The following is a 24,735-nucleotide window of genomic DNA, read 5'->3' as shown; positions in this document are numbered from 1 at the left end:
CATTTCCAGGGGCAGTTGTGGACTCTGACCACAATTTATTGGTTACTAACTGTAGATTGAAAATGAAGAAATTGCAAAGAGATAGGATATTAAGGAGATGGGACATGGATAAGTTGAAAGTTCTAGAGGTGGTTAAGAGTTTCACAGGGAGCATTAGGCAATGGTTGACTAGAACAGGGGAAAGGAATACAGCAGAAGACGAATGGGTAGCTTTAAGAGATGATCAAATATGTAAAAAGACAGAGCCTAATAGAAATCTGGGATGACACAAGCTGTATGAATATCAAGAGCTCAGAGCAAAAACCAGTCTGAAGCAAAGAATGGAAAGCTGAATGGTGAAAGGAATATATAAAAGGTCTATACAAAGGAGATGTACATGAGGACAATATTATAGAAAGGGAAGAGGACATAGAGGAAGGTAAGATGGGAGATATGATACTTCCAGAAAAATTTGACAGAGCATGGAAAGACCTAAGTTGAAACAAGTCCCTGGAAGCAGACGACATTCTGTCAGAACTACTGATGGCCTTGAGAGAGCTAACCATGACCAAACTCTTCCATCGTCCATGCAAGATGTATGAAACAGGCAAAATACCCTTACACTACAAGAAGATAGTAGGTGCCGATAGCTGTAAATATTACCGAACTACACTACTGGCCATCAAAATTACTACACCAAGACGAAATGCAGGTGATAAACGAGTATTCATTGGACAAATGTATTGTACTAGAACTGACATGTGATTACATTTTCACGCAATTTGGGTTCATAGATCCTGAGAAATCAGTACCCAGAACAACCACCTCTTGCCGTAATAATGGCCTTGATACACCTGGGCATTGAGTCAAACAGAGCTTGGATAGCGTGTACAGGTACAGCTGCCTATGCAGCTTCGACATGATACCACAGTTCACCAAGAGTAGTGACTGGCGTATTGTGACGAGCCAGTTGCTCGGCCACCATTGACCAGATGTTTTCAATAGGTGAGAGATCTGGAGAATGTGCTGGCCAGGGCAGCAGTTGAACATTTTCTGTATCCAGAAAGGCCTGTACAGGACCTGCAACATGCTGTCATGCATTATCCTGCTGAAATGTACGGTTTCGCAGGGTCCGAATGAAGGGTAGAGCCACGAGTCGTAACACATCTGAAATGTAACGTCCACTGTTCTAAGTACCATCAATGCGAACAAGAGGTGACCAAGACATGTAACCAATGGCACCCAATACCATCACGCCGGTTGATACGCCATTATGGTGATGACAAATACACACTTCCAATGTGCGTTCACCGCAATGCCGCCAGACACGGATGCAACCATCATGATGCTGTAAACAGAACCTGGATTCATCCGAAAAAATGACGTTTTGCTATTTGTGCACCCAGGTTCGTCATTGAGTACACCATCGCAGGCGCTCCTGTCTGCGATGCAGTGTCAAGGGTAACCGCAGCCATGGTCTCCGAGCTGATAGTCCATGCTGCTGCAAACGTCATCTAACTGTCCGTGCAGATGGTTGTTGTCTTGCAGATGTCTCCATCTGTTGACTCAAGGATCGAGACATGGCTGCACGATCTGTTACAGCCATGCGGATAAGATGCCCATCATCTCAACTGCTAGTGATACGAGGCCGTTGGGATCCAGCATGGCATTCCGTATTACCCTCCTGAACCCACTGATTCCATATTCTGCTAACAATAATCGGATCTCGACCAACGCGAGCAGCAATGTCGCGATACAATAAACCACGATCGCGATAGGCTACAATCTGACCTTTATCAAAGTCGAAAACATGATGGTACGTCTTGTTCCTTTTTACATGAGGCATCACAACAACGTTTCACCTAGCAACATCGGTCAACTGCTGTTTGTGTATGAGAAATCGGTTGGAAACTTTCCTCATGTCAGCATGTTGTAGGTGTCGCCACCGGCGCCAACTTTGTGTGAATGCTCTGAAAAGCTAATCATTTTACCACAGCGTCTTCTTCCTGTCGGTTAAATTTCACGTCTGTAGGATGTCAACTTCATGATGTTGCAATTTTAATGGGCAGTAGTGTATCAGTTTAATAAGTCACAGTTGCAGAATACTAAAATGAATTCTTTATTTAAGAATGGAAAATCTGGTAGAAGCTGACCTTGGGGAAGATCAGTTTGGCTTTCAGAAAAATGTAGAAACACACAAGGCAATACTGATCGTACGACGTTTCATAGAAGGTAGGTTAAGGAAAAAGCAAACCTATGTTTGTAGACTTAGAGAAAGCTTCTGACAATGTTGGCTCGAATAGTCTGGTTGAAATTCTGAAGGTAGCTGGGGTAAAACTCAGGGAGTGAAAGCTATTTACAACTTGTACTAAAACCAGATGGCAACTATGAGTTGAGCAGTGGTTGAGAAGGGAGTGAGACAGGGTTGTTCAAGCTAACAATTTCAGCTGTTTCTCATCACCACTGACACTAATACTTATTTAATACATCTTTTCAGTGTTATGAGGATTAAACTGGGGCAGTTCTCCTGGGTTTTCCTTTGTAAAGGAATAATTGAAAACAGAGTTATGCATTTCAGTTTTTGCTTTGCTACCCTCTATTTCTGTTCTTGTCTTACTTGCTAGGGACTGGACACTAACTTTGGTGCCAGCAACAACCTTTACATGTTATCAGAATTTCTTTGGGTTCTGTGGAAGATCATTTGACAATATTCTGCTATGGTAATCATTGAAGGCATCATGCATTAGATGTAGGTTGTAGTAGATATTTGGAGATGAAGAGGCTTTTACAGGGCAGAGTAGCATGGAGAACTGCACCAAGCCAGTCTTCAGACTGAAGACTATAACAACAACAGTGATGAATCAACAACAGCCAGGAAATCAGTCTATTTTATCTAGTTGTTATTGAAGTATTGGTATTTGGTGAGAAGGTAAAATGAAATGAGGGAAACTCCGAAAGCACATTTTGTGACAGTCTTTTTATTGTGACTGCCTTTGACTCAGCATCTATGCTGTATGGTAAGCAGGAACTATCCTTTTTATAATATTGTTACATTCCATCCTGGATTTTCCATTGTTTGATTTTGTTTGAGTTTATCACTTTGTGGTTTATGCCTCACTTGAGGTGTTTCAAATGAATTGTACTTTTAGAATTAGTAGATTTGTAACTTTTTGATGTCAACACTTTTGTCACCATGGACTTTTGATTATTAGGGTTATTTGCTTGTTTCATTGTCCTCTGTTCACCCTGTATTGTTCTCAGAGCTTATGTTTTAACAAAACAGCTTGTAACTATCATCATAATTTATGGTTGCTTTATATGCAACATAATTCATTCTATGTAACCACTAGAGACAGTTAAAACCAGAATGGAGAAAAGTGTTGCTTCAATGTCCTTCCATTTTAAGTTAATTTGCAAAGAATAAAGATTATTTTCTAAACAACTATTTCCTTTGATGAAGTATGTCACATCACAGAATAAGGATCCTTTTCAAAGCAATCCTGTGTTGAACTCTTGAAAAAAATGAAAATAAGTTTATTCTCTGCTAGTAGCATTCGTGTTTTAGAGTGGTGCCAAAGACAGTCTAATTTGTTGGATATGTTAACACCATTAGGGAATCACAAAGTTAATAGTTAAAGGAGCACACAGAATGCACAGAGCCTAAATAAATCACGGAGAAAATAGTCTGCCAATTGGATTTCCATTAATAGTTCTTAATCTAGTACAGTTTTCAACGCATTTGTGAATTCCTGTCAGGTCAAGCCTAGTATTGTGTATTTAGTGTCTTATTGTGCTTGAAGGGAACTGCAGTCTTCGATTCAATTTCATAACTTTCAGCAGACGATCTTTTAGACATATCTCTATGTTGTAACTTGCATCATCCAGCACCTGTAATGCGTTCTTGAGTCTGATCTTTTCCTCTAATTTTGCATGAGTTTAATAAAATTACTACTGTTTAAATGCTTGTTTTATTAATGAGTGTTGATACAATACTTTTAAAATATATTTCAATTATAATAATTTACAAAACAAATCAAGAGCACTCGTTTTACAAAATATGCACTCCACATACTTTGTTACAAATATCAGGATACACTGTTTGATTTATGTACACAGTCTATCATAACATATGTTTATTTAAATGGACATTAAGTCAGTACTTTAGGTAAAAAGCCTGTTGATGGCAAAATTATCACACATTTATGGCAACAGTATTTACATTAGGTACAGTTTGTATTAGTCACATTTTATGGATAAAATTAAAGTGTCATAGAGTGGTGAAAGGCCATTTACAGGTGTAAGGAGGCAGTATATAAATATATGATATTTTTTTAAATTTATTGATTTATTCAAAACAATATGAAGGCTGCAGACATGGTTATTATGTATACTACTGGGATACAAAAGTATATGAACTTCAATTTCTTTTAAAAATCCAGCAACAGTAAATTTTTAAAATGACATTACATTTCATTTTCATTGGTCATATTTAATTCATGTGTGTACCCATCAATCCCATTTCCAATGGTTGCATACCATTTTTTATTACTGGGGTAACATATTCACAGATACAGGAAACTCATAGGGATGTGGCTAAAAGATACATTTTGAAAAGGTAAAAGATTTTTAGAGATAAATGTCAAACATGTAACAATTATGAAATATTTTTCACAAACACACTCATTTCTACGTCAACTAGTTCACCAAACACCAATATAAATTTTTATTTCTAGGTGTGTCATTCCTTTATATTCATACAGACTATATCAAACCATGTCATGTGACATGATGATAACAAGCAGCTTAATATCCCATCAAATATAGAAACAATTGTTGTTGGCACAATGAATTTCCACAATACTGTTTCGTGAAAGACTTTTTCAGCATTTGATCCATGGCAAAACCTGACCAATTTGCCGTAAAATTTATGGTAACACTTAAAATCAGAAAAATAGTAGTAACTTCAGATAAGCACATATCAATGTCAGTGTGTCTCATGAACAGCTATTAAGAAAAAGAAGCAATGCAACTAACTTTTTCTACCAGTCACACATGTCTCTTCTGTATTCTCTCTAATAGATCTTGAGTAGAGTTTCCAGACTAATAATGCCAGAAATATGGAATATGTTCAGTTTAGAATGCCAAAAACAATATCCATCATGTTGCTTATCAAAATTCTGTACAATGACCAGTGCATAGTGAAGGTATCAACCAATGTATGAAATTTTGCCATGAAGCCAGTATTCATAGAGCTGAACATTATATTTTTGAATACATAAACATTTTCTATGACAATACGCTAACATCAAGAATATAAAAAATGTCTGTTAAGAAAAACTGATTAGAAATTGTACACATCCAGAAATGTTGGGCTACCTTTTATTTTCAAAATAGGCCTATGTGCAGTTCATGGTACCTATAGTCATATTTAGTTGTGCAAAAAATTTGAGTCTGGATTTGTTTCTCAAAAGTGTGTTTAGACAGTAATTTCAAAATAACAAGCAGAAGAAGCTATATATCATATAGTTATCTGGAAGAACCGAGTATTTTTTAGTAGCGTTGTAGAACATACTCACAGAAAAATAAAAAATAGCATATATGCTTAAGTAACGTTGTCCATCTAAATTCTGATTGCTTAAAAACATTTTGTAGGCACCTTCAAGTAGTTTTTGTGTGCTGTACTTTTTTTTCAAAATTATGTCTCATTTTTGTAGCAGTATTCCTTGCCATAGACAATTCTGGTCTTAGGCCAGCTATTCGGGAAAAAAACAGAGTTTAGCTGCTCGAATGTGAGCTTTCATTAAAATTTCAAAGTGAGTCTTGGATGTCTGGAAAGAGAGATATAAGAATGCACATATTTTCAAAATTGATTTGGACCCACATATATCAGGGACGATATAAAAAGAAAGACTCGTGAAGTGTGTAAAGAGTTTCATGGAGAGAACTTTGTAATTATCAGTCTGTTGATAGAAGAGAACAAGTTATTTTTGCAGAACGATAGATATTTTATTGATTATGTTTATGTTCTTCTCAGTGTGAGGGTCTGGAAGGACTTGCTGTCACTTAGTATGTTGGCATAGATAGGCTACTTTATGAAACAGTGACTAAACACTTGGCCCCTCTTCTCTAAATATGAACTTGGTGTTTGATAATCTTAATTGTATAGATACGTAAATGTTAGTTGACAGCCGTAACTTAACTTTGGTTGTTATGACAATAAATCCTTATGTGCTTAAGTAGGGATGTAAACAAAGGTGCCCACAAGGGAGGGGGGTCAAGAGACGGTACTTACTCCTAACCCTTGCAATCTGGAGTACAGGGTGTTTATTCAACGCAGAATTCTCACACAATTCTACAGGTGATTTCCTGTTATCACAGTGTGACAATATACTAAGGCTTCAGTGATTGTTGCATAACTCATGTCTAGCAATTTTAAAGTCTTGCAACACACCCTGAATAAATTTCTGCAGACACCTAGGATCTGACAAACCTTTGGCTTGTGATTTGGTTAAATTTTCAGAAACCTTGCCTAAATGACTAACAATTTAATCTGAAATTCAAAGACATTAAAAAAATTGTGAATTTCTGGTGCCATGAATATTTATTTTGGTCAGTTATTAATGATGAGAAATAAATTCATTAGTTGGGTACACATTTTCTGACAATAAATACAAAACTTGTCATCATGAATGAGCTGACCAAAGCAATAATGCGTAGCAACAGCAATATTACTGGGAGAAGTCGACGATGGGATATGAGACAGCAAATCCTCCCAAATACTGTACTGTACTCCTAAAGTTTAATTTATCAGTTTCCTTAGTATAAATGATGCCTGTGTAGGATGAGCTTTAAGATATGTCAAGGTGAACTTGGGGTGTCTACGAAGCTTGGTTTATTGTTCGGTATGTTTATGCAAACTGCAGAGCTGATGAGAACTGCAGAATGTAAAACCACTGGTTCTGGGAAAAAATTCCACATAGAATTCCACAGTGTTCACACCAATATTTCCTGTCACAAGATGCACAATCTTGAAACTTTTCGAAATGTTCTGAGTTAATAAGCCAGTTCCAGGTTTCACCAGAGGTCGTCAAAGACAGCAAATGAGTTGCGGACATTTTCATCCTGAAACAAAGCAGAAATAATATCATTAGCAATTTTTAATGCAGTATGTAATTTCTATGGATAAGAAGTTAACAGTTAACTTACTGCATCATATCTGGGTAAAATCCCAAGCTTTTGATGTCATCCTCAGTATAACATAGGGAAACAACAACCAGGTGTAGCCCTGGAGATGATTATGAGCCTATAATAGAAAGCTTGGGTTGTATCTGGATTTGATCCAGCAAGCTGAATGAGAAGTTTTTATCCAAGAACTCTGTCATGAAAGATTTCATAGGCAGGTTGAATGTACCATTAAAGGAGAGGTCATTTCTGTCTTCACTCACTCAAAATTTTTAGGAATATGACTAGGAGTTCATCCATTTCTGTGGCTGCTCAGTGAGACAGAAGTGGGAAATTCTGTCTTCAGAATCTTCATCAAGTGAATGATGAAAGTTGTGAAACTTTCAAAAGAAACTTTCTCTCCTTAATCTAAAAAATTAGTAAAGATCCCCTAATTAGTCAACATAAGTTTGTACAAAGAACAGAGCGGACAAAATATATTTATTGCATTATTTTTATGTTCCAATGAATGGAATACATGAAAACAATAAGATAGAGTGAAGAGAGGGCTTCATCAAATCGAATATAAATTTCTTTCATCAGGCTCATAATCCACGTGAAAATGGAGGGAGCAGAAGTGAAGATGTCAATGTGGTTGCTGCAGTGTTTCTTTTTCTTTTTTATAACAACCATAACTATATGCAAACACACACACACTCACACACACACACACACACACACACACACACACACACACACACACACATTAAGTCAACAACAAATAAAATTTTTTCTTCACGTAAATATTTTGATGGAAATTGAGTCAGGAAAAGATGGAAGCTTTCAAACAGAATTATCGACCAAAAAACTTAAGGGACAGTTTTGGGGGGGAGGGTGGGGGCAATGGGAATATCTCAATATGTAGAAGGCTGTTAAGTATGGAACCTTCTCCCACACTACGGAACTTGGCTCAGGTGATCAGTCAGTCATGTGTAAGATGGTATATTGTGAAACATATTGTTTGTGGCATGGAATTGCAGCATGACAGTTCCCCATGTTATGGATAACAAGTGTCAGAAGGAAAAGTGAAACTTCCTGGCAGATTAAAACTGTGTGCCAGACTAAGACTCAAACTCGGGACCTTTGTCTTTCGTGGGCAAGTGCTCTACCCTGCGCTTTCAGTAATATTCTGTCTAACATAATAGAACTATACACACAGTTTTAATCTTCCAGGAAGTTTCATATCAGCGCACACTCTGCTGCAGAGTGAAAATCTCTTACTGGAATCATCCCCTAGGCTGTGGCTAAGCAAGGTCTCTGCAATATCCTTTCTTTCAGGAGTGCTAGTTCTACAAGGTTTGCAGGAGAGCTTCTGTGAAGTTTGGAAGGTAGGAGACGAGATACTGGCAGAAGTAAAGCTGTGAGGATGGGATGTGAGTCGTGCTTGGGTAGCTCAAATGGTAGAGCACTTGCCCGTGAAGGGCAAAGGTCCCAAGTTCGAGTCTTGGTCTAGCACACAGGTTTAATCTGCCAGGGAGTTTCATATCAGCGCACACTCCGCAGCAGAGTGAGAATCTCATTCTAGAAGGAAAAGTATCTCACAATTCAGCTCAACTTTGCTCTGAACCAACATAAGTCTTTTTTGAGTATTCTCTATTTCATCAAACTTTCTCCACCATCCTCTCTCCCCCACCCCCACCTACTCTGCTCTTTGCAACGAAAGGAAAACAACATCATGTGCACTGCTGTGAATGTCATGTCTTCTGACAAAAAATATGAGTTCAAATGCAGATAGTACTGAACTCAGAATGTTTAGGTAGATGGTTTGTAGAAGTTATTATAGTGCTGGGAGAGCCACCAGGGTAGCAGTAGCAGCTGTGTAGTCATGCTGTGTGGCACTTTGTGTTGTAGCTGACTAGTAATGCAAACAAGAGTTATGTACATGTATATCACATTCTTTCTGAAGCCAAGGAACCTGTAAGTAGTAATACTTCGTGATCTTCCTCCTCATGTATTATTCATGACATGGAGGTTCTGCTTTGTCAAGACCATGGATTCGATAAGGGAAAGTAGTTTGAGAATGGCCTTTCACAAAACTATAAGACATATGCAACTATGCAATATACAGTGTTGGAAATTCATAACTGGCTGTATAAAAATTTGGGTATTTCTGGTGATAACACTGAGTTCATTCAAATGGGTAATAAGGAACAAAGTGTATTGGCTTAATTGCGTAATTCTATTATGTTAGACAGAATATTACTGAAAGTGCAGGGTAGAATTAAATTCCATTATCTTGATGATTCTGTCAGTACTGTAGACACAAGTAACACTAACAGTGAACTGAAAACTTTCAGGGTGCTAAATCTTTCCTGAGAGCTAGACAACAACAACTTTGCACAGATAGTTGCAAGACACATGTACACTGAAGTGGCAAAAGTCATGAGACAGTCATGTGACATATACAGATGGTAGTAGTATCATGTACAAAATGTATAAAAGGACACTGCATTGGCAGTCTGTTATTTGTACTCAGGTGATCCATACAGAAATGCTTGTGATGTGATTATGGCCACACGATGGGAATTAACTGACTCTGAATGCGGAATATTAGTTGGACCTAGATGTATGTGGCATTCCATTTCAGAAATTGTTAGGGAATTCAGTATTCTGATATCGACAGTGTTGAGAGTGTGCTGAGAAAACCAATTTTCAGGCATTACTTCTCACCACGGACAACACAGTGGCTGACTGTCTTCACTTAACAACCGAGAGTGGCAGTGTTTGCGTAGGGTTGTCAGTATTTAACAGAAAAGCAACACTGCATGAAATAATCACAGAAATCAATGTGGGATGTATGACGAATTCATCTGTTAGGTCAGGGCAGTGGAATTTGGTTTTAATGGGCTATGGCAGCCTACGACATATGAGAGAGCCTTTGCTAACAGCAGCGCCTCTCATGGGCTTGTAGCGATATTGCTTGGATTCTATATGACTGGAATAACTGTGGCCTGTTGCGATGAGCCCCAATTACAGTTGATCAGGGTTCAAGTGTGGTGCAGATGCCATGAAGCCATGGACCGAGGTTGTCAACAAGGCACTGTGCAAGCTGGTTGTGACTCCATAATGGTGTGGGCTGTGTTTACATATAATGGAATGGCTGTGTTTGGCTACTTGGAGATCATCTTCAGCCATTCATGGATTTCGCAAACAATGATGGAATTTTGATGGACGGCAACATGCCATGCCACCAGGCCACAACTGTTCATGACTGGTTTGGAGAATATTCTGGCCAATCTGAGCAAATGATCTGCCCATGTATATCGACCTACATGAATGAACATTTATGGGACATAACTGAGATGTCAGTTCATGGACAAAATCCTGCACTAGCGACACCTTTGCAATTATGGATGTCTATAGAGGCAGCATAGTTTGGTATTTCTGCAGGGGACTTTCAGCAACTTGTTGAGTCCATGCCAAGTCGAGCTGCTACACCACACCGATCAAAAGGAGGTCCAACATGATATTAGGAGGCATCCCATGACATTTCAGTTCTAAGTGTGATATTGGACAAACTTCCACATGTAATGTGTGTAATGAGTCGAAGCATCTTTGAGAAAACTGCCCATGGTGGGTGCTTATGCTAAGCAATAACTTGCAACAGCAGACAGTGTTAAGAGGCACAAGAACTGACCCCTCTCAAGTCATGTAGCAGGCAACACCAAGAATACCCCCACAGAATTTACTGACCTACCCCCTATTTAGTTGAAGAGGAATTGCCATCCTTGAATAAGGGACCAATAAAAAAATGAAGTACGCAAGAAATCAGACTATGATCAAAAGGATGACACTGACAAAGACCAGAGTGTGACCACTTTCTGGGAAAACAGCTACAGAATCCATGAAATTGCAATTCAACAGAAAGGCAATTAAATAGACATGTAAAATGAAAATCCTCCAGTTCTTGTCCAAATCACAAAAACAAGAAATGGCTACTAGAAAAGCCAAGCACATGCACTGAAGACCGTGATAGGTAATTGGCACAGCTGTTCTCGAAACCCGTCAATGAAATATGGCGACCCTTTTGAGCCATCCACATCAGGAAATTAGTCTAATAGTGCTGGAAATTACTCGCCAGGCAACGACACAAGAAAAGGTGAGTGAAACACCAACAGTTGTGACTGAAACATGTAAGCAGGGAAATAAAATAGGAGATTGTACGGAAGTAGCTTTCACCGTCACCAGTCAATCTGGGAAGCACAAAGTAAAGGCAGCAGAGGGAAGTATTAGCAACCAGAAGGCTATGAAACATTAAGGTGTTCAGAAAGCACCAAGAGTGAAACCAAATCTAAATGTGTCACATAGAAAAAATAAGAAGAAAGATGAACGTGCAACAGCAATACCATGCATACAGCAATGGTCGGCTCAGATGTTCAGATGTGTGTAGCTTACACACTACTTAACCTAAATTATCCTAAGGACAAACAGGCACACCCATGCTCTAGGGAGGACTCGAACCTCCGCCGGGACCAGCCGCACAGTCCATGACTGCAGCGACTAAGACCGCTCAGCCAATCCCGCGCGGTGGTCAGCTCTAGCTGTAGGGGTTGGGACTGGAATTAGAAAACTTATAAGATCAACCGAGTGGAGGAATTATTAAAGCTGAATTAAATGGGCGGACTGTGCTTTAATACCCGATCGGAATCAAATTGTAGAACTAGCAGAGAAAAGCGTTTAGTGGAACCATATGATGGAACAAAATTGCAACACCAAGAAGGAGTTGTGCGACATAAACAAAAGTTGGTAAGTGTGTGTTACATATGAAAGGTGGTGTCCATTCAGCTTTCGCGCCAGTCACGTAAGAGTGGTGCTACTGGCACAACTATGAGAATGCGCATCAGGTTTCCTTTAAATACGCGCTGTGAAGGTCGTGAGTGTTGGTTATCTGTGTGATTCTGCGTGGTGAGTTGACGTTAGTCCAGAACGCCTTTAAGGCGAAACAGACGCAATTATCAACACGGCAGTAAGTTTAAACGATGTTGTGGAATAGGGTTACAAGAAACTGGATGTTCCTTTTGAGATATTGCAGATAAGCTTGCCAGAAATGTAGTCACTGTACATGACTGCTGGCAGCGGTGGTCACGAGAATGTACTGTCGCAAGAAGACCGGACTCTGAATGGGCACGAGGCACTTCTGAGGGAAGACATGGAGTTCGGCGTACGGCTCTTGGTGCATCGTACTGCATCTGCAGCGGCTATTTGAGCAGCATTTAGTGCCACAGTGTCGCAATGAATTGTTACAAATTGGTTGCTTCGAAGACAGCTCCAAGACTGGCGCTCTGTGGCAGTCATTCCACTGACGCTAGATCACAGCCATTTGCGGCTACGGTGGTGTCAAGCGAGATCTCATTGGGGGTCGTATGGAGATCTGTTGTGTTTTCTAATGGAAGCTGGTTCTGCTTCGCTGCCAGTGATGGCTGTGTGTTATTGAAGGCCAGCCGGGGTGGCCATCGCGGTTCTAGGTGCTACAGTCTGGAACCGCGCGACCGCTACGGACGCAGGTTCGAATCCTGCCTCGGGCATGGATGTGTGGGATGTCCTTAGGTTAGTTAGGTTTAAGTAGTTCAAAGTTCTAGGGAACTGATGACCTCAGAAGTTAAGTCCCATAGTGCTCAGAGCCATTTGAACCTTTTTTTTTTTATTCAAGAAGCGGCTAGTTGAGGGCCTGCAACCAACTTGTTTGCGTGCTGGACACACTGGACATACTCCTGGACTTATGGTCTGGGTTGCTATTTTGTATGACAGCAGGACTCCTCAAGACTATCCCACGCACCCTGACTGCCAATTTGTACATCAATCTGGTGATTCGACCTGCTATGCTGCCATTCATGAACAATATTCCAGGTGATGTTTTCCAACAAGATAACGCTCGCCCACACATCTCTGTTGTAAATCAACGTCCTCTATAGAGTGTCGACATGTTGCCTAGGTCTGCTCGATCACCAGATACGTCTCCAATCAAGCACATATGGGACATCATCAGACGACAACTGCAGCGTCATCCACAAACAGTATTAAATGTCCCTGTATCGACTGACCAAGTGCAACAGGCATGGAACTCCTGCTGGCCGGTGTGGCCGTGCGTTTCTAGGCGCTTCAGTCTGGAACCGCGTGACCACTACGGTCGCAGGGTCGAATCCTGCCTCGTGCATGGATGTGTGTGATGTTCTTAGGTTAGTTAGGTTTAAGTAGTTCTAAGTTCTAGGGGATTGATGACCACAGATGTTAAGTCCCATAGTGCTCAGAGCCATTTGAAGGCATGGAACTCCATCCCACAAACTGACATCTGGTATCTGAACAACACAATGCACGCACATTTGCATGCCTGCATTCAACTTTCTACCGGTTACACCAGTTATTAATGTTCCAGCATTTCACATTTACAGTGACTTATCTCGCACTTACATAGACGTGTGATCTTGCAATTTCAATCACTGAAATATGTTATCTAGACAAATGTATTACCGTAATTTCATTACCTTACATTAATTAATTTGGGTTTTGCGATTTTTTTTCGTCGTTGTATATCCTTCTTCTGAGACATGCAAAGGATAACAAATGATGGGGAGAGATTTTAATTGTGTTGTGATATCGGAAGACACAACAGGACCAACCCCAAATGGTGGTCCCTTTCATAATACAATTCGGGGACTAACACTGACAGATGTCATCCACAGACTAGCCATTACGTGGTCTCACTATACGTGTATAATTTTTATGGTCGGACTCGAGAATAGGTAGATTTTATACCACGATAGGTATAAAATCAGCTTCTTCAACCACTATGCACTTATCACAAAACTAAGAGGTTTACCCCGGCCCAACATCTTAGGGAAAGGATACTGGAAGTTAAACTGCAACCTGTTTCAACTTGAGTTGGCAAAAACAGTATACTGTGAATGTTATCGAACATCAGTTCGTCGAAAGCGGTTCTTCAAAAAATGGTTCAAATGGCTCTGAGCACTATGCGACTTAACTTCTGACGTCGTCAGTCGCCTAGAACTTAGAACTAATTAAACCTAACTAACCTAAGGACATCACACACAGCCATGCCCGAGGCAGGATTCGAACCTGCGACCGTAGCGGTTCTTCAATAACGTCCCTGAACTGTGGGATAAACTGGTGAATCCTGGAATTCATGAACGGTTGAGGAAAGTAGCGTGCAGGATCAGTGACAGTGGAAGGAAAAACATCAATTATTGTAATATAATAATATAGAAAAAGTGGATAACGGAGAAGATCTATCTTGCAGATTGACAATATTCGAAAAGAAGATCCCTGAACTACAGGAAAAATAACTGGAAGGCAAAATAATCTCTTGAAAAGATAATGGACACATTTCAGACGAAAAATGGAGCACTTACCACCTCAGTAGAAACGAAATCGATGCAGACAGAGATTTAACGGAAATCTAAAGTCTTTATAATCTAACATGGAAGATAGTGAGGACTACTTCGTAAACTGCTCGGTGAACAACCAATTCTACCAAGACAGCAAGTTTGTTACATAACTGTAGGAAATGGCACTATGTTGCTAGAGCCTAAAGTCCGAAGTAGAAACTGAAGACATTACAAACCACTTACCACGAAATAAAAGTCGGGGCATTGACGTCATACCGTATGACTTTTACAGTATTCTAGTCGTTTAGCAAAACAGAATTCACGTAGCTCATGAAAATGAAACAAAGTGTGGCTCCAATATACCGGTATTCAGCAAAGGAAGCAGGTATTATAGTTCTTGCACCCGAGACTTCGAAGCCATGCTGAATAACTGATTACAGCCCAATGACTTCGTTATGCGCAGATTTAAAAATAATGGCGCGCACAATAGCCACAGGACTAAAAGGGATTCTCGCAGAGACAATCGGGCCTGGCCAAAAAACCAATAGGAAGGTCATAGATGCTCTTTGCTTTCTGACGGAGGACCTTCTTATTCCGAATGTACCAAAACAGAACGAAAGGATTACTGAGTGTCGATCTAAGAAATGTCTTTGACGAAGTCTGTCACGATTATCTAAGGATTGTGTTGGAACACTATAAATTCTCACAGACCACGATAGACCCACTACTATCAGCTCGGTATTAAATGGGCTCGAAAATGCAAATTAATGGTCAATTCACGGGAGAATTCTCGATTCAGTGTTCAGTCCGATAAGAATGCCCGCTGTCCATGATATTACATGTAATTTTCTTGGAACTAGTGATCCGCTCCATCACCAACCAAACCGATGGACTACATGTGGGTGCAATGTTAATGTTTACGCCGACGATATAACACTTCTACTGAGGCATCGTCAACACATCGGAAAAATACCTGAAGTGCCAAAGAAACAGTTATTTTAAGTTACAAAGATATGTAAACAGGTAGAATACGGTGCTGAGGTCGGCAACGCCTATATAAGACAACAAGTGTTTGGCGCAGTTTTTAGATGGGTTACTGCTGCTATAATGGCGGGTTATCAAGATTTAAGTTAGTTATATAAGACAACAAGTGTTTGGCGCAGTTTTTAGATGGGTTACTGCTGCTATAATGGCAGGTTATTAAGATTTAAGTTAGTTTGGACTTGGTGTTAAAGTCGGCGCACGAGCAATGGGACAGTATCTCCGAGGTAGCGATGAAGTGGGAATTTTCCCGTACGACCATTTCACGAGTTTAACGTGAATATCAGGAATCCGGTAAAACATCAAATCTCCGACATCGCTGCGGTTGGAAAAAGATCCTTCAAGAACGGGACCAACGACGATTGAAGAGAATCGTTCAACGTAATCCTTCCGCAAATTGCTGCAGGCTTCAATGCTGCGTCATCAACAAGTGCACGTGTGCAAGCCATTTAACGAAAGATCATCGATATGGGTTTTCAGAGCCGAAGGCCCACTCATGTACCTTTGATGACTACACGACACAAAGCTTTACGCCTCGCCTGGGCCCGTCAACACCGACATTGGACTGTTGATGACTGAAATCATGTTGCCTGATCGGACGAGTCTCGTTTCAAATTCTGTCAAGCGGATGGACGGTATGGTAAGGAGACAACCTCATGAATCCATGGACCCTGCATGTAAACAGAGGACTGTTCAAGCTGCTGGAGGCCCTGTAAAGGTGTGGGGCGTGTGCAGTTGGAGTGATGTAGGACCCCTGATATGCCTAATTACTACTCTGACAGGTGATACGTACATAAGCGTACTGTCGGATCACCTGCGTCCATTCATGTCCATTGTGCATCCCGACGGACCTGGGCAATTCCAGCAGGACAACGCGATACCCCACACGTCCAGAATCGCTGAATAGTGGCCCCAGGAACACTCTTCTGAATTTAACCATTTCCTCTGGCCATCGAACTCCCCAGACATAAACATTATTGAGCGTATCTGGGATGCCTTGCAACGTGCTGTTCAGAAGAGATCTCCACCTCCTCGTACTCTTACGGATTTATCGGCAGCCCTGCAGAAATCATGGTGCCAATTCCCCCCAGCCCTGCTTAAGACATTATTCGAGTACGTGGCACGTCATGTTACAGCACTTCTGTGTGCTCGCGGAGGCCTTACACGATATTAGGCAGGTGTACCAGTTTTTTTTAGCTCTTCAGTGCGCTGGAAATAATGGATATGTCTAAGGGAACAGCAGGAGCAAAATAAGCAACAAAACTCGACTCCTGCAGCTGAACAAAAGTTCACAATCACGCCACATCCCTTCACAAAACACGACGAAACGGAAGTGCTGAGTGTTAACTGGAGAAGATTGGGAACGAACTGACACACGATAATTCAGAATCAGTGGTGGAAAGAGTTAGAGGCGCCTTAGTAGCGAACAGCACTAGGAATTTAAATGTTATTTAAGGAATATAGTATATCAATATGCTGATATTTAAAAATAGTGTGGAATATTGCTCACACCCATAGAGCGAAAATATACAGGGTGAGTCACCTCACGTTACCGCTGGATATATTTCGTAAACCACATCAAATACTGACGAACAGATTCCACAGAGCGAACGTGAGGAGAGGGGCTAGTGTAATTGGTTAATACAAACCATAAAAAAATGCACGAAAGTATGTTTTTTAACACAAACCTACGTTTCTTTTAAATGGAACCCCGTTAGTCTTGTTAGCACATCTGAACATATAAACAAGTACGTAATCAGTGCCGTTTGTTGCATTGTAAAATGTTAATTACATCCTGAGATATTGTAACCTAAAGTTGACGCTTCAGTACCACTCCTCCGCTGTTCGATCGTGTGTATCGGAGAGCACCGAATTACGTAGGGATCCAAAGGGAACGGTGATGATCCTTAGGTGCAGAAGAGACTGGAACAGCACATTACGTCCACATGCTAACACCTTTTTATTGGTCTTTTTCACTGACGCACATGTACATTACCACGAGGGGTGAGGTACACGTACACACGTGGTTTCCGTTTTCAATTACGGAGTGGAATAGAGTGTGTCCCGACATGTCAGGCCAATAGATGTTCAATGTGGTGGCCATCATTTGCTGCACACAATTGGAATCTCTGGCGTAAGGAATGTCGTACACGCCGCAGTACATCTGGTGTAATGTCGCCGCAGGCTTCCACAATACGTTGTTTCATATCCTATGGGGTTGTAGGCACATCACGGTACACATTCTCCTTTAACGTACCCCACAGAAAGAAGTCCAGAGGTGTAAGATCAGGAGAGCGGGCTGGCCAATTTATGCGTCCTCCACGTCATATGAAACGCCCGTCGAACATCCTGTCAAGGGTCAGCCTAGTGTTAATTGCGGAATGTGGAGGTGCACCATCATGCTGATACCACATACGTCGACGCGTTTCCAGTGGGACATTTTCGAGCAACGTTGGCAGACCATTGAGTAGAAACGCGATGTATGTTGCAGTGCTCTCCGATACACACGATCGAACAGCGGAGGAGTGGTACTCAAGCGTCAACTTTAGTTGTCAGTATGCAACAAACGGCACTGATTACGTATTTGTTTATATGTTCAGATGTGCTAACAAAACTAACGTGGTTCCATTTAAAAAACGTAGATTTGTGTTAAAAAACATACTTCGTGCAATTTTGTATGGTTTGTATTAAACAATTGCACTAGCCCCTCTCCTCACGTTCGGTCTGTGGAATCGGTTCGTCAGTATTTGATGTGGTTTACGAAATATATCGAGCGGTAACGTTAGGTGACTCACCCTGTATATCTCAAATAAAAAACGATGTGGGACGGATCATCTGGAAAGGGAGCGGATCCAGTTAACGAAACCGTTAAATGAAGGAGGATTAAGCTTAATAGACCCTGAGGAAAAAATGAACAGCCCTCATCGTTAAAAATGTTATAAAATACTTGAAACAACCAGTAAGTCAGTCGGATTAACCGAAGACTGTATGGTGGATTATCACAGGAAGCAAAGCTCAACGGTGGACACCCACTACTTGCGCTCTTAAAATCACAACGTCAATTCTAGAGAAATCTCCAAGTGAAAAGACATTCACTACAAAAAAGATTATGAGAAAAGTGCAGAAGGAAACAGTACATACGCCAATCAGCCAAATGAAACTCAAAAATATTAACTGGAAGCTAGAGTGGTTCAACACTGCGCTCAGCCGCGTTCACGTTCTTAAAATATCTGTTTTCGGCAGCATCAGGCCAAAACAACTGAGACTCAAAGGACATTAATACTGTGAGCAATGGTTTGACTGTCTCGGCGTTGTACTGAGCTACTGCTGTTCAGGAATCCTAGGTTTGTGCAAGTGGAATAAATTGAAATGTGCAATGCTCTTAACGACAACAACTGCTGAAATACACGGATATCAAAACGTTCCCGGCTACAAAGACGAGGACACTCACATGGCTTGTATTCCTATATACACCGAGGTGACAAAGTCATGGGATAGCGATATGCACATATACAGATGGCGGTAGTATCGCTTATACAAGACATAAAAGGACAGTCCATTGGTGGAGCTGTCATTTGTACTCAGGGCATGTATGCGGAAAGTTTTCCGACGTGATTATGGCTGCACGACGGCACTTAATAGATGGTTCAAATGGCTCTAAGCATTATGGGACTCAACATCTGAGGTCATCGGTCCCCTAGATTTAGAACTACTTAAACCTAACTAACCTAAGGACATTACACACATCCATGCCAGAGGAAGGATTCGAGCCTGCGACCGTAGCAGCAGCAGCGCGGTTCCAGACTGAAGCACCTAGAACCGCTCGGCTACAGCGGCCGGCGGACTTAACAGACTTTGAACGCTGAGTGAGTGGTAGTTGGAGCTAGACGAATGGGACACTCCATTTCGGAAATAGTTAGGGCCGGCCGCTGTGGCCGAGCGGTTCTAGGCACTTCAGTCCGAAACCGCGCGACTGCTACGGCCTCAGGTTTGAATACTGCCCCCGGCATGGATGTGTGTGATGTCCTTAGGTTAGTTAGGTTTAAGTAGTTCTAAGTTCTAGGGGACTGATGACCTCAGATGTCCCACAGTGCTCCGAGTCATCTGAACCCTCTGAAATCGTTAGGGAATTCGATACTCCACGATCCACAGTGTCAAGAGTTTGCTGAGAATACCGAATTTCAGGCATTACCTCTCACCACTGATGACGCAGTGGCCAGAGGTCTTCTCTTTACGACCCGGAGCAGCAGTGTTTGCGTAGAGTTGTCAGTGCTAAAGGACAAGCAACAGTGCCTGAAGTAATGTGGGATGTACGACGAAAGAATCCGTTAGTACAGTGCCGCGAAATTTGGCGTTAATGGGCTATGGTTGCAGACGACCGACGTGATTGTCTTTGCTAACAACACGACGTCGCCTGCAGCACCTCTCTTGTGCTCGTGAACACATCGGCTGGACCCTAGACGACTGGAAAACCGTAGTCTGGTCAGATGAGTCCCGATTCAAGATGGTAAAAGCTGGTGGTAGGGATCGTGATTGGCGCAGTCGTCTCGAAGCTATCCATCCAAGTTGTCAACTAGGCAGTGCAAGCTGTTGATGGCTTCATAATGGTGTGGGCTGTGTCTACATGTACTGGGTTCTCTGGTCCAACTCACCCGATCATGGACTAGAAACGGTTATGTTCGGCTACTTGGAGACCTTTTGTAGCCATTCATGGACTTCATGTCCCCAAACAAGGTCACCGCGCACGACTGGTTTGAAGAACGTTGTGGACAATTCGAGTGAATGAATAGGGTACCCAGGTCTACCGACTTGAATCACATCGAACATTTGTGGAACGTAATCGAGAGGCCAGTTCGTGTACAAAATCCTGCACCGGCAACACCTTCTCAAATATGGACGGCTATAGAGGCACCATGGCTCAGTATCTCTGCAGGGGACTTCAGACGACTTGTGGAGTCCATACCATGTCGAGTTTCTGCACTACACCGGGCAAAAGGAGGTCTGACACAATATTCGAAGGTATCCCATGACTTTTGTCACCCCACTGTAAACCTCATCAGCAATGATAGCGGTGAATATCTAACCGAATTCAAACCGCACTTGAACAAAGAGAGGGACAAAACTGTCAGCAGAAATTGGAAAAAAAACAAAAGTTTGACCAATTTATACAGGGTGAAGAAAAAGTGTGACACGAAATTTTTTAACCCTGGATAGCTGATACCAATAGGAACAAACATTACTAATATTGTGTAGGTCGACAGCGCACCATTTTTAAAATACGGAAAATTAGCTCTGTGCACTCCGGTTGGCCGTGGGATTGCTCTGTTGCCGTTCCTCGCTTGATAGGCAGCGCTATGGTTGTCGGTTCATACACACTAACGCCCCTCGCCCCGTCTCTGTCCCAACGTGATACGCACATGTGTTGAATAGGTCTTGCTGTTTGTCTTCACCTCACGTCAGCGGAATTCACATGTAAGCTTCGCTTCGGACCACATACACGACACCTGCAATTTAGTCATACAGTAAGCATGACGGTACAGTATTCGTTTGAAGCACAACGAGATATTGTTTTTGTTTATGGACTAGCTGATGGTAATGGGCATGAAGCTCGACAGCTGTATGAGGAACGGTACCCAGCAAGACGCCGCTCACACCCGCAAACGTTTACAGCCATTCACTGGCGGCTTGGCGAAACAGCCTCGTTAGCGGGATATCATGGTGATGGTGGAAAACCTCGAACATAACGTGATGCTGCATTTAAAGAGACTGTTCTCCAGCGCTTCGATCAATCATCTACATCTACATCTACATCCATACTCCGCAAGCCACCTGACTGTGTGTGGCGGAGGGTACCTTGAGTATCTCTATCGGTTCTCCCTTCTATTCCAGTCTCGTATTGTTCGTGGAAAGAAGGATTGTCGGTATGCCTCTGTGTGGGCTCTAATCTCTCTGATTTTATCCTCATCGTCTCTTCGCGAGATATACGTAGGAGGGAGCAATATACTGCTTGACTCTTCGGTGAAGGTATGTTCTCGAAACTTTAACAAAAGCCCGTACCGAGCTACTGAGTATCTCTCCTGCAGAGTCTTCCACTTGAGTTTATCTATCATCTCCGTAACGCTTTCGCGATTACTAAATGATCCTGTAACGAAGCGCGCTGCTCTCCGTTGGATCTTCTCTTTCTCTTCTATCAACCCTATCTGGTACGGATCCCACACTGCTGAGCAGTATTCAAGCAGTGGGCGAACAAGCGTACTGTAACCTTCCTCCTTTGTTTTCGGATTGCATTTCCTTAGGATTCTTCCAATGAATCTCAGTCTGGCATCTGCTTTACCGACGATCAACTTTATATGATCATTCCATTTTAAATCACTCCTAATGCGTACTCCCAGTAATTTATGGAATTAACTGCTTCCAGTTGCTGACCTGCTATTTTGTAGCTAAATGATAAGGGATCTATCTTTCTATGTATTCGCAGCACATTACACTTGTCTACATTGAGATTCAATTGCCATTCCCTGCACCATGCGTCAATTCGCTGCAGATCCTCCTGCATTTCAGTACAATTTTCCATTGTTACAACCTCTCGATAAGCCACAGCATCATCTGCAAAAAGCCTCAGTGAACTTCCGATGTCATCCACCAGGTCCTTTATGTATATTGTGAATAGCAAAGGTCCTATGACACTCCCCTGCGGCACACCTGAAATCACTCTTACTTCGGAAGACTTCTCTCCATTGAGAATGACATGCTGCGTTCTGTTATCTAGGAACTCTTGAATCCAATTACACAATTGGTCTGATAGTCCATATGCTCTTACTTTGTTCATTAAACGACTGTGGGCAACTGTATCGAACGCCTTGCGGAAGTCAAGAAACACGGCATCTACCTGTGAACCCGTGTCTATGGCCCTCTGAGTCACGTGGACGAATAGCGCGAGCTGGGTTTCACACGACCGTCTTTTTCGAAACCCATGCTGATTCCTACAGAGTAGATTTCTAGTCTCCAGAAAAGTCATTATACTCGAACATAATACGTGTTCCAAAATTCTACACCTATGACAAGTACTCTAGCGGTTGGATGCGACATGGGAGTCACTCATCGGTTAGTCTGGGAGGCTTTGGGGATGACAGCCAGCATCCATTTAGTTTCCACCCTGTCTTAGACCCAAATCCTTTGGTGGACTATGAACACAACACAGGCTAGGGTATTGCCAGCGGTTTCTGCGACTTGTTGTACGAGATTCCGACTTCCCTGCCATTGTGTTGTTTACCTACAAGTGAACCCTCGGGATGGCCTGTACAACACCCGGAACGTTCATCACTGTGCAAGGAGAAATCGTCACGTCACATACGTTCACGGACACCAGGAACGATTTTCGCCCAACTTTTGGGCAGGCGTTCTGTGTGACCATCTGATTAGGCCGGTCCGTCTACCTCCTCGACTTACTGGGACGAATTACCTTCACTTTTTGCAATAAACTCTACGCAGTCTGCTGGAAGATGTTTCCCTGGATATACGACTACGCATGTGGTTGCAGCATGATGGGGCACCCGCACATAACAGTTACGCTCTGCCCGGATATTTAAATGAACTCTGTGATGGCCGGGTAATTGGCAGAGCTGCTCGTAGGACATGACCCCTCGCGATCACCACACCTCAGGCCACCGGACTTTTACCTGTGTGGATTCTTCAGGGTTCTAGTTCATCCACCCAGACGCGAACCACCTAGAAACGGAGAGGAGCTGATGGATCACATTCAACATGCCACCAATCACATCAGGGGAATGCCAGGAATCTTTGAAATAGTTCGGCAAAACATCGTTCGACGTTACCAGGCTTGTGTCGCGTCAGAGCGTCGCCAGTTCGAGGTTTTAGGTACAAAAAAGGCCCTTTTCACAATTTGTAAAAGGCTTTCTGTATGCGATCTAACAGCTGTTGATAGGTTTGTTTCTGGTTATCATGAAACTACGATGGATGTGTCAGGACCCTGGCGGATTCGCCCCCACGCCCCCAGAGTTGAAGGCTGGCGCCCTACCACCGAGCGTGCAGGCCGCCTTGGTTACATCGTGATCTCCGGGAGGCAAAGCATTCTTGGTCATGGGTTGTCCAGAGTATTCAGCAACAGAGCAATCACGCGGCCAATCGGAGCGCGTGGCGCCAAGTTTCCGTAGTTTAAAAATCGTGCGTTGTCGACCTACCCAACATTAGAAATTTTGGTTCCTACTGGCGTCAGCTATCCAAGGTTAAAATTTCGTGATACAGTTTTTCTCCACCCACTATACTTTTTATAAAAACAAGGACATTTTAAAAAAGAAAACACTCAAAAGTTACGTTACTTCGAAAGTTTAGAGTTCGTGTAGAAATACAACTTATTTCGATTATTTTAAATGATGTAAGAACATAGTTTTAATTCTTCTAAGATGCCACAAATTGGAAAAACCCTTAGGAAGAAGGAAGTTTTCGTTTTAAGAGGAAACAGAAGTTTTTACTGAATTTTAAAGAAGAAGAGTTTAGTTACTTAAGGAAAATTAATACAGCTGATGGAAGTGAGAAGATGAAGGCATAATCTCGATGCTCGACTAAAAAAAAAGTCACATATGTTAGGACGTCGCTTCCAGGATTCTGTTCAGGGAAAGCGCTGGCGGATTAACGACTAGGGACGATGTGCTGGCCATGTCGCTTGTGATTTTTAGACGTTTTCCTGCATCCGGGCTGGTATCCGTACCCATGACCGCCTCAGTTACATCGTTTCCAAAAATTTCGAAAACGTTCACACACCCTTTCAAATGGGATCACACTCGATGCGGACAGAAGAGATACATAAATTTCGTCCCGAGGGTGGGAGGTCCGGCCATCCTCTACCAGTAACATTGCCAAACCCAGAATAAGATGGCTACCTCGTGCAGATACAGAATATGGCGAGGAAGGAGATAGAAAGGGAGATGCTGTGCTTTTTGGAGATACGACTCAGTGCAAAAAGGCGAAATGTGCTCAAAAGTAGATTATTTGTGCATATATTACGACGTAGAAACTCATACAGCATACTGAATCAGCATCGCGCTCGAATATTGAGTTTGGTTGGTGTAGTAACTACACTGGAATGAACTGACTGATACAAAAAAAAAGTATCATGTGGAGAGCGCCATCA

The 24,735-nt window shown here is 42.1% G+C and overlaps 1 protein-coding gene across 1 annotated transcript in view; it reads right to left on the bottom strand.

Annotated features, from left to right (window-relative positions):
* Positions 1-4,351: 4,351 nt before the first annotated feature.
* LOC124606485 (Kv channel-interacting protein 1-like) overlaps positions 4,352-24,735 on the bottom strand; it is a 210,847-nt gene continuing 190,463 nt past the window's right edge. The window contains exon 6 of the mRNA XM_047138468.1: positions 4,352-7,101. Within this exon, the coding sequence (XP_046994424.1) occupies positions 7,054-7,101 (48 nt within the window). The 3' untranslated portion in view covers positions 4,352-7,053. The remainder of the gene's footprint in view (positions 7,102-24,735) is intronic.

This window comes from Schistocerca americana, chromosome 3 (assembly GCF_021461395.2).
Source record: "Schistocerca americana isolate TAMUIC-IGC-003095 chromosome 3, iqSchAmer2.1, whole genome shotgun sequence".
Classification (NCBI taxonomy): domain Eukaryota; kingdom Metazoa; phylum Arthropoda; class Insecta; order Orthoptera; family Acrididae; genus Schistocerca; species Schistocerca americana.
This window is presented reverse-complemented; position numbering and strand designations above follow the sequence as displayed.